Source organism: Elaeis guineensis, chromosome 15 (genome assembly GCF_000442705.2).
Source record: "Elaeis guineensis isolate ETL-2024a chromosome 15, EG11, whole genome shotgun sequence".
Lineage (NCBI taxonomy): Eukaryota > Viridiplantae > Streptophyta > Magnoliopsida > Arecales > Arecaceae > Elaeis > Elaeis guineensis.
In genome coordinates, this window is record NC_026007.2 from 75,059,372 (window position 1) to 75,070,364 (window position 10,993).

The 10,993-nt window shown below is 35.2% G+C and overlaps 1 protein-coding gene across 1 annotated transcript; it reads right to left on the reverse strand.

Annotated features, from left to right (window-relative positions):
• Positions 1-6,586: 6,586 nt before the first annotated feature.
• On the reverse strand, positions 6,587-7,402 carry LOC140854009 (uncharacterized). The gene has a single exon (XM_073249136.1). It carries the CDS (start codon positions 7,400-7,402, stop codon positions 6,587-6,589), a length of 816 nt encoding a protein of 271 aa, XP_073105237.1.
• Positions 7,403-10,993: the final 3,591 nt, after the last annotated feature.

Sequence of the window (10,993 nt, forward strand, 5' to 3'; positions counted from 1 at the left end):
ACGTTCCTTGATCAACTTGTCAATCATATTCTTGTTCACATGATCAAGCCTACAATGTCAAAGATAGGATTCACTGACATTATCTAATTTAAGACATTTGCGGCTGTGTACATTATACTAACAGACCATGATATTATGTATATGTCATATTTTAATTATCCACGTATAATTATAGTATCATTCATAATGATATCATAAAAATCATCTTTATTATAAACTTGAAGTCAGGTTTGGCCAAAAGGCCTACAGAGATGACATTCATCAAAAAGAGGGATAATAATGGCAATCATCTAATATGACACTACTGGACACGAAGACAAGCTGTAAAGTTTTCAAGATCAGAACTGAAACAAGGCTTCCATCTCCAATATTCAGAAACCGCTCGTCTTCTCTAAACTTCCTACTTACCCGTAGTCCTTGCAATGAATTGCATATATTAATAGAACTTTTGGTATCCAATATCCAGGTAGTAGTATCACAAACAGAGAGATTATAAGGTGTTATTATATAAGTACCTTGTAAAGCAACCGTTCGCTTCTTTCTCTTTTCTTAGGCCTATTTGGATCAAGGGTGGCTATATAAGAAGGATAATTTTTCTTTTAATGATCAGCTTCTCACAGAAGAAGTATTCTACCTGGCTCTTATCAATTTTTGATGATTTGCTCTGCTTAAGATCGACGACACGAGATTTCTATATCTTTTTCTTCTTTTTTCTCCTAGAAGATCGATGTCCTGCAAATGATCCTCCCATTAAATTCACTGGCTCCTTCTGGAGCTGGTGATTTTCTCAAAAATCTGCAGCAACCCTGGCAAAGCATAACAGTTCACTGTAGGCTTCATCATTTTATAATGACTGAGAAAGGGTAGGTAGAATTTCGGTAGCAAATTGAGGATAGCATCCTTGCCAACTGTTCATGCAACGGAAAGTCAAGTTTGCTAAGGTGTTCAATCTGCTCAGTCATGTACAGTACATGATCGGTGACTGAAGCCCTCTCTCACATACGGGCATTGAACAGTGCACAAGTGATTTTATGTCTCTCCGCATCTTTAGGGTGCCGAAGGACTCATTCAACATTTGAATGATCTCCTCTAGCTGCGCATCCTCGAACTTATGGCTAAGCTCGTCGTTATAGCTGCCCTCATCACACAACGCACAGTTGTGCGGTCATTAAGCTACTTCATGTAAGTATCTCTCGTAGCACAAGGAGCGTTGGCTGCATGTTCTTCAGGTACCTCATCCGTAAGGACATATAAAATCCTTTCATGCTTCAAGACGATCTTCAACTTTCAATACCAGCTATCGAAGTCGGGTCTGGTGAGCTTGTCGCTGTCCAACAGCGAACGGAGGGATAGTGTGTTGGTCATAATTGAAAAAAAAATATAAGCTATTAGTATATGAATTACTTTTAATCCTGAAGACATGGACTTTAGTCTAAAGTTCTCTCACTATTTTTACGAATTGATAGCCTCTACTTCCAACTTGAGAAATTACACTAATTTCTTAGCAGGTATTAGAATCCACACAGATTGTATTCAGATCCTAGTGTGGATTGACCAATCCTAGTGCATCCATGAATAGGTTCATAATTAATTATTTCTCCAAACAATTTTAGTAATTAGGTCTTATCCAGGCATCCCTTCACAGATGTGTGGTGCCTCCACTGAAAATCTTAATTAGGTCCAACCATTAACATGACAACACCAAGTGTATCCAACAAATGGATGTTCAAGCCTGAGTGTGGCTCGATCAATCTGAGCATTGATCTAAAGGTACATCATGATGGTTATATGATGAATGATAATTTTAATACGTAATAGACACCAGGCTGTGGCATCTTCAATGCCTATTTGCAATATTGGACTTATTATCATGTACTTTAATGGGAGGCTATGATCAAGTTATCTCATAACTCTATCATTTTATGGACTTAATAATTTAAAAAATTTAATTTTATTAACTTGAGAATAAGAGAAGAAGATGACCTGCAAGCTGCAAATCCTCCACTGACTTCACCAAGTCATATAGAGGTTTAAACACAAGTTGGTCTAAAAATACCTAAATCAATCACACTGATTCACTTTAATGACATAGGTCTGCACGAATTGGCTAGTGACCTAATTAAAACATAATCTTTGGCCAGGTAAGTGAGATTAGTGGGAAGGATGCACCCTTAACTCACCATAGACATATCTAGATGAATAGCTCTCCATTAAAAATTACTGAATCGAATCTGCTAAATTTACTTTAGACACTAACTCGTTAATTAGTTTCGATTTGGTCCATCAGAAGATTCAGGCTCAACCATGGATCCATAATCATGGTCCATTTATTAGGATCAAACATATGGATTTGATCAAACTTTAAGTATTGAGATTGATTTAAAAAAAATCTGACCTAATCTAATTCAACACTTGATTAGATTTAATCAATTTCTCTACTTGATCCATATGTGTTTCTAACCCTAAATCTAACTGATTAGAAGGATCTGATTCAAGCTAACCCTTTGCCCATTGATTTATATGGTGTCTTTATGATCTTCAATTCTCAAATCTAGATCATTCAAAACTTAATTCAAAATTAAGTGTGTGAAATGTATGTTTCAGTCTGTAGAACTATTCTACCAGGATTTCAAATAAAGATATCATATATTTCAATTCATAAAAATAAATTTTCATAATATGTTTAATAATTAAACATGTATAGGTATGATCTAAATTTCATATATATATTTCGTGCATTATGATAATTTTTAGATTAATACCAATTACATCTTATGTAACATGCTATTCAGATCTAAAATAATTTTATATCTAAATTTTATCTTGTTATAATGAATCATAAATCACTTTAGATCTAATCTAAATATATATATGATCAGAATAATTTATAAGAATCTGTTCGCTTTTCTTCTTCATGAAATTGGATCACAACGATATCCCTACACATCATAAGAGAACCCATCGAATAGACAAAAAAGAGATTAATCTCTTCAATCTCTTATGATCGGACGATCTGATGATCTCATCAATCTAAGTACTAGGCTATTAAGATCTGAAATCTAATTTCATATGTAATCACATCAACATGCAATTATTGATAAAATTATTTTATGTCATGAACATATCTTTGATCTTATCAATTATGTTCTTCATCTAATTCAATTAGATTCGATGTATCATATATATCATATCAGATTTGAAACATATCTTATAATGATTATAAAATATTAATTTTATATTTGATATCATATAAAAAATTAATTAGATATAAATATGAATGTATAAAAAATAATTTTTTATAAAATCTGTTTTCACGTAGTGCTGAATTTTGATAGAATTCAAACCTAAATATCCATCGAAAGGGATCCAATTTAGATCTGAAATAAACTCCACTTCATAAAAAAATAATAATATTAAAATTTTATAAAAATAAATTTAAAATATATTTTAATTCATATTGTTATTCCATCAAAAATTCAGCAACAATAAAATTCTGTGATAACAAACTCATAATAACCTTAATCAACAATTGATTAGGCTCATCTAATCTAATCAAAATCAGATCAAAATTTTATATAAACAGATTTAAATCAGATTTAATATCTAATATTAAATTTTATTTACATACAATATGTAATTAATCTAAAAAAATTTAGTTATGCATGCATGATTCAAAGGCCAGCTCTGATACCAATTGAAGGGAAGGAAAATTATTTCTCTTCGGATAGTCCAAGTTGCATTTTAAAATTTATTATTAATCTATATGAATAAAGATTAAATTTTTACCTAATTAACAGTAAAACTAGAGATCAAATCTTCAAAAATCTGAAACAATCCTTCATGGAGGTCTGGATGTGCAGACCCTCTACTTCGCATACACGCCAGATACTGTAGGAAAGCGAGATGAACTCTGATCTTTGCAACCCAATCAAATGAGGAAGGAGATGTGCTAGTGTGACACCTCACACTAGCAAATGGGATGCCCAAGGAGGGTCCACTCCAAGGGAGAAGGAGCAGCACCAAAAGGGAGAGGCCAAGGAGAAGAAGAAGGGCTCTTCTCTTCTCATGCCTCTCTCTCTCTCTTTTTCTTCTCTCAATCTGATTTATTTACTATGCATCTATAGGTAGAGACCCTCTCTATTTATAGATAAATCTCATGATCCAATAAGTATAGGACTCTTAACTCAAATATACTTTGAATCAATCCAATACTCATGAAAGAAGGATTTTACATGAGATAGTATTGCCATCACATATGACAACCACATTGCACCCAATTCCTCACCCACATGGGACACCCACAATAAGGAAGCTTTCAGGTGTTGGTCGGCCCATAAGAGAGGAGAATCCTAGTGCAAGTAGGATTTCTCATATCTCATCTAAAATGGATCCAATTCGAATCCAATTCGAAGCTGGTTCGAAATAATTTTGAAAGATTGTCAATCTCAAATTTTTTTGGACTTTTGTACTAAATCTAACTTAGATTTTAAACCCAATTAAGTCTAATTAATTCAGATCTAATTTGAAATTAATTAATACTTAAACCGATCTTTTATATGCTCCATGGATCATAAATTAGAAACTGTTCATCTCTGGAATCGAACATGAACCTTATGTGTAGTGTTAGCTAAACATAGTCAACTCTTCAATTCAGTTTGACCCATAACTTGATTATCAATCAAGTTAGCTTATATGTTCAATCAAATCAAGTACTTCCAAATTGGACACATAAACATAGATCAATATTTTTCTACAATGTCTGACTTATGTGTTGACTCCATAGGTTCAAACACTAAGCCGGTAGCACGAGAACCGATTCTTGCACTAATCGAGATACCATCTAGCAATGATTTTCGACATCCAGATAGATCAAATTATCGCAAAAGAATATTTCAGAACACATGCACATAGTTATCGCATAATTCATCTTTTTGACCCTGAATACTCTAGGATGGTCTCAGGTTAACTATCAACCGAGATTACTTCATTCACATTGTATTTTAACTTTTCAAATCCATCTCATGGATTACCCTAGTCAAGGCTTTACTAAATTGAAATACAGCGATACATCAACTCCAATAATCGAAGGGGTCAATCCCATCTTGATCCACACACAGACTTCGTAAGTACTTGATTGTACCCAGTAGCCTTCCATTACTGCATTAAAAATTCAGATATTCCGACACCAAAACATAGTGAGTTACTTGTAAGTCACTATGGTGATCTCAGATTTGAAGGGTACTTATATTCATGTGCTTCGCGAGCAGCTTTTGACAGCAGAATGCTCAGCAGGTGAGTTACTTGTTCCGTGACGATGTACTCCTATATCTCACCTGTATGCCATACCAGTGTCACCACACTCCTTGATTAAGAGGACAACCAACCTATATGGCACACAACGACCTCCACTCGATAAACATCATCGTCCTGTAACGACGTATCATTTGATCGCGAACATGTTTAAAAATTATACGATAAATCTTCTTTTTATCGTATACTAACATAGTTCTAAGAATTTCATCACAGCACAAGAGTTCAAAGAAGATGTAACTTTATGATGAAAAAATATCGAAATAGCTATTATTCATTTATCAATAATTCATATATAAAGATAAATTCAATCGTCACATAATTGATTTTAGGACATAATTCTCAATAGCCATCTCGTGAGGTTGACCTCTGGATGACTTCGTGACGATGTCAGTCTCCTCGTGAGGTCGGCCTCTCGTGATGATGTCGGCCTCCGGATGACTTTATGAGGTTGGCCTCCTTATGATGATGTCGGTCTCCTCGTGAGATCTGCCTCTGGATGACTTTATGAGGTTGGTCTCCTTATGAGATCAGCCTCCTCATAATGATATCGACCTCCTTGTGAGGTCGGTCTCCAGATGACTTCGTGAGGTTGGCCTCCTTGTGATAATATCGATCTCCGAATGATTTCATGAGGTCGGCCTCCTTGTAAGATTGGCCTCCTCGTGAGATTGGCCTCTTTACGATGATATCTGCTTCCTCGTGAGATCGGCTAAGTGACGAGGATTTATCCCAATATTCTCTGTTACTAAAATTCACCATGCTGTCTTTTCTCTGGGTGGTAACAAATCCTCCGGGTGAGATGGTTTCCCTAATCCTTTCAAAGCATATCTTGAAGGAAGACTTGGATTCTGTTAGATTGCTTCCACAAAGGCACTCTTGAACTCTCGTGCCTCAACTTTGTATACATCACTTTGATCCTTAACAAGGAAGGTGCATCACTTTGATCCCTAAGAAGGAAGGTGCCCTCTTAGCTTGTGATTTCCATCCTATCAGCCTCTTGAATCATCGTTAGAAGATCTCTTTTTTTTTTTTTTTTTTTTTTTTTTTTTTTTTTTTTGAGGTAAAGGGAAGCAAAAGCCACACAACTTTATTAGAAACGTTATTACAGAGCCATGTACAAGAGGATATTTATAGGAGGTTACAGTTTAGATGGATGATTGACAGAAACTCCGAGATACATAATGAAACAGAGCAGAAGACCTGTTGGGAGGGGTAGCCAAAAAGAGAGGCCCACCATCCAAATCCTAACCAGGCGAATGACCAGCAAGAGATGCTAGGTGACTCCAGTGGTGGTTGAGACTGCTCCTGCTTTTGGTAGAGCAAAGAATTCCCAAGACCTGAAGGATTGGAGGATTTTACATAAGACTGTTGTCTGGGTGCAGCTTCTTTTTAGGAAGATTCTGGAGTTACGTTCACGCCAAATCACCCAGCAAAGGGCTGCTGCAAGCTGATCAAAAGCATGCCGAAGAGAAGAGGTAATGTTGCACCTTCTCCGAGTGGACCAGAGCTTCCGCAGATTGGTGGGCATGCATGACAAACCAAGATGAGAAACAAGAACATTCCTGATAGATCTAGTAAAGGGACAAGTAAGCAGAAGATGGTTGATTGTTTCTTCCCTCTGTCCACAAAGGGCGCACCCCGCACTGACATGCCACCCTTTTTTGTTGAAGATTTCTCCAGTATGCAGCCTATTGCGCAAAGCAAGCCAAAGAAAGATTCTTATTTTTTTCGGAATAGCTGATCTCCAGATACCCTTGCTAAAAGGACAAATAAGCCCACCATTGTCCATAAAGTTATGGTAGGATTTCACGGTGAAGACACCATTCCTGTTGAGTTTCCAAGTTGGTGTATCAAGGACTCGAGAAGGTTTCACACTGGTAAGACTAGAGCGTAGCACATCTAATTGTTTAAGCTGACCCAAGCTTAGAGGTCCGCGAAGCTTAACGTTCCATGCTAACAACCGTTGCGACCATTGAGAAGCAACTGAACAATTTTTCTTTAAGGCAACTATGTAGAGATCACAAAACAGAGAAACAAAGTGGTGTTGGTCCACACCAACAATCCTCCCAGAATCTAATCGAAGCTCCATTTCCCAATCTGAAAGAGAGACAAGTCCAAAAGGTAGCTAGTTGACTGCAAATACCTTTCCAGATAGGTGACATTCTCGAGTTGCTCCTTCTTGCTCTCATCACAACTTTGGTTCGAATATAGTAAGAACATTTGATTTTGCTTCCCCAAATAGAGTAATTATCAGAGGTGAACTTCTACACCCATTTAGCAAGGAGTGCACGGTTCATCTGCTCAAGATTTTTCACACCTAAGCTATCCCGTTCTTTTGATCGACAAACAGAAGCCCAATTAACAAGACAATGGAAGTACGGTCAATTCTGCTGATAACCCATTTAGGAAGCTTGAATATAGATATGTAATACGAAGGGAGAGAGGATAGTATCGAGTTTAGTAGAGTTATAAGATCATCACGAAGATTCGTGCTTCCCAGCTTGCCATATTTCTTCCTTAGCCCATTGACGAATCCCAGTATGCTTTGCAGTCTATTGCAGAAAATTTTCTTTGCACCCATGAAATGCTCGCTAAGTGTAGAAGAACAAAGTGCAAATGCGTCTTATGTAAACTTGATTTTGAAAAGGCTTTTGACCTGGTAAACAGGTGCTTTCTCCAAGACTTGCTTCGAGGTTGAGGCTTTCCGATGGTGGGTTGATTGGTTGACATGCTCTCTTGTCATTGGTTTCAGTTGTAGTTTTAGTAAACACACTCTAGGTAGATGGTAAGCAAGGTATAAGACAAGGCGACCCACTTTCCCTCACCCACTCCCTTCATCTTAGTCAACGAAGTGCTGTCCAGAATGTTGCACCAAGCTAGATCCATAGGTCTCATTCAAGGTATTGGCACTACTTATTTCTCTAATTTAAGAAGCATCCATTTTGCAGATGACATGTTGTTGTTCTATGTTGGTAAGCATGATTGTTTAGTGGCATTGAAAGATGTCTTTCTTGGCTTTGAACGAGCATCTAGTCCGAGGTTAAACTTCCATAAGAGCTCTTTGGTCTGCTTAAATATGGATGAAGATGAGGCAAACTTTTTTACCATCTTACTAAATTGTAAAAGAGGCACATAATCCGTTATCTATCTTGAATTACCACTTAGCACTCCTTTGGTTGCGGGAAGAGTTTTTCTTCCCAGAAAATAATTCCTGAAAAGTTACTTCTTAGGAAGTTACTTCCTAAAAATAAAATTTTGGTATATTTGATTGATTATGAAAAGATGACTTATTATAAAGTAGCTTATGCTTGGATGAGCATCTATTTTTTTGAAAAAAACTATGTAAAATATCTATTATACCCTTAGTAGATATAAAACCGTACATTTTTACTCATAAACTTTATATAAATATAAATATTATATTTATATTAATATAAATATAATATAAATATATTATAATATAACATTAGACCATAATAATTTATTGTGTTAATATAATACTAATATATTAATATAATATGAATATTTTAATATAATAAATTTATCAATATAAATATAAATATAATATTATATTAATATAAATATTAATAATATTAATATAAATATTAAAATATAATAAATATAATAAATATAAATATTATATTTATATAAATTTAAGATAATATTAATATAATACTATATTACTATTCAGTATTTCATTCTAATCATCTATTGATATTTTAATAAATTTTAGCTATAAATCTTAAAAAGATATTTTAGGAAAGAAAAAAGTATCACCACTTTCTATATCATGAGAAGTGTCAAATCCCACCTCTCTCATAAATTTTTACTTCTCATGAAATATGAAAAAGTGACTTCCTATAAGAAGTATTTTTTCATTCTCTCTTCTCTTAAAACTCTAACCAAACAAGAACTTTTTCTCCACTTTTCAGAAAGTGTCTTTTTCCTCCTCTACTTTTCGTCAACCAAAGGAGTCCTTGGTGATAGAAGACTTCCTAAACATTGTTCAATCTTGAAAGGATATTTGTAGAAACCTTCAAACTTTTTAGAATTATATCTACTTCAAACTGGGTAATGAAATGAATGTCAGATTTTGAGAGAACACCTAGGCTGGGGTGCATCCTTTTTCATCATTATATCCAAAGTTATATGAGAGAGTAGGAATGATCGATCAACTCGACCATGCCATCTCAGTGGAGTTGGAGGAATTAGAACTGGCGTATCAATTTATTTTGACCCCTCTCATATCCAATCAAAGCAGGAGCATGACCTTTTGATGCTACTCCAAGCGATGTGACCATCAAGGCTTGGAGATGTGTCTATTTGGAAGCTAATCAACAGCGGTAAACTTGCTATATCATTTTTCTATAAGAGGGTGCTTGATTGGGGGTAGTGAGGGTCTAAAATCGGAATGCAAATGGATGACTTTTATTTTAACTATTTAGTTGGGAGGAGTCCTATTTGATTCCAATTATGGAATAGAATGGGAATGGCCTAATCTACATAAAACTCAATCACTACTCCCCTCTATGGATTCAAATTTTCATTTCAATTTCGATTTCGATTCTGATTCCGATCACGAACTAAGTATTTCGATGGATTTGGCCATTTTGATTTCAATTCAAACCATTTGGATTTTCATTTTAATTCCGATTCCGATCGTGAACTAAACACCACCTAAATTGATTGACCAAAGTGGAGTTCTTTGGCCTTTCCATGAGGTGAAGGTATACCCTAGAAAGTAAGGATTTTCATGTGGCTTGCACTAAAGGATAGACTTTACATTAGAGAAATTTTGGCTAAAAAAGGTTGGGGGAGGGGGATTGGATGTAGTCAGTGTGGTGCTTGAGAGGAATTAGTTTCTCATCTCTTTGTAACATCCACCTTCGTAAGGAGCTTATATATGGTTCCTTATTAGAAAGTACCTTAGTATCCGGGGCAGATGAACTAATCTAAGAGATCTTTGGACATGATGGAGATGGAAAAGCATCAAGAAGACCTTCAGAAGTGAAACCTGGGATCAGTTGGTAGTAGTTGTCTATTGGGAGGTAGATCTGAGACTCTTCGTGAAAGGTAACTGATCAATCTCCAATTGAGCAAGATTCTGCCTTTCTAGTTCCTCTCCATTTCCACTCAAACAAGCTTCGACGAGTTCTTTGACCCTACCCTACTGTCTCACGGGCCTACGAAGGTGGTCCGCATAGACATCTAGGATCGGTGGCAACACTATCTCTAATTTTGCCCTTCCGAAAATTTAGCACATCACCATTAGTCATGACATTGGATCTTGAATTTCTGAATCCAACAACATCGGGCAGACACACGCTAGTAATTGCTCAATCTAATGGGCATCCACATCCATCATGAAAGTTAGGATTAAGGGTGGCATTCTTAATGGGTCTAATTGGATTAGATATAAGTTGGATTGGATATGGATCAGATCAAAATCCGACTTATTTATTAAATATATCAAAAATTTATATATAAATTTGATTTTTTTATTAGATAGATAATCATATTTGATCCACGTAATCTATTTATTAAACATATCAAATCAGATTAAATGAATTACATTGATTAGACTGAGTTAAATAAGTCAAAAATATGTTAAACAAATCTAAATATTTTAAATATATTTTAAATAAATTAAATTATAATTTGATTTAATTATTAAATAGAT

What these genes read in the sequence shown, in the direction of transcription:
- LOC140854009 (XM_073249136.1), bottom strand. Translation starts at nt 7,402, where the DNA reads ATGGAGCTTCGATTAGATTCTGGGAGGATTGTTGGTGTGGACCAACAC.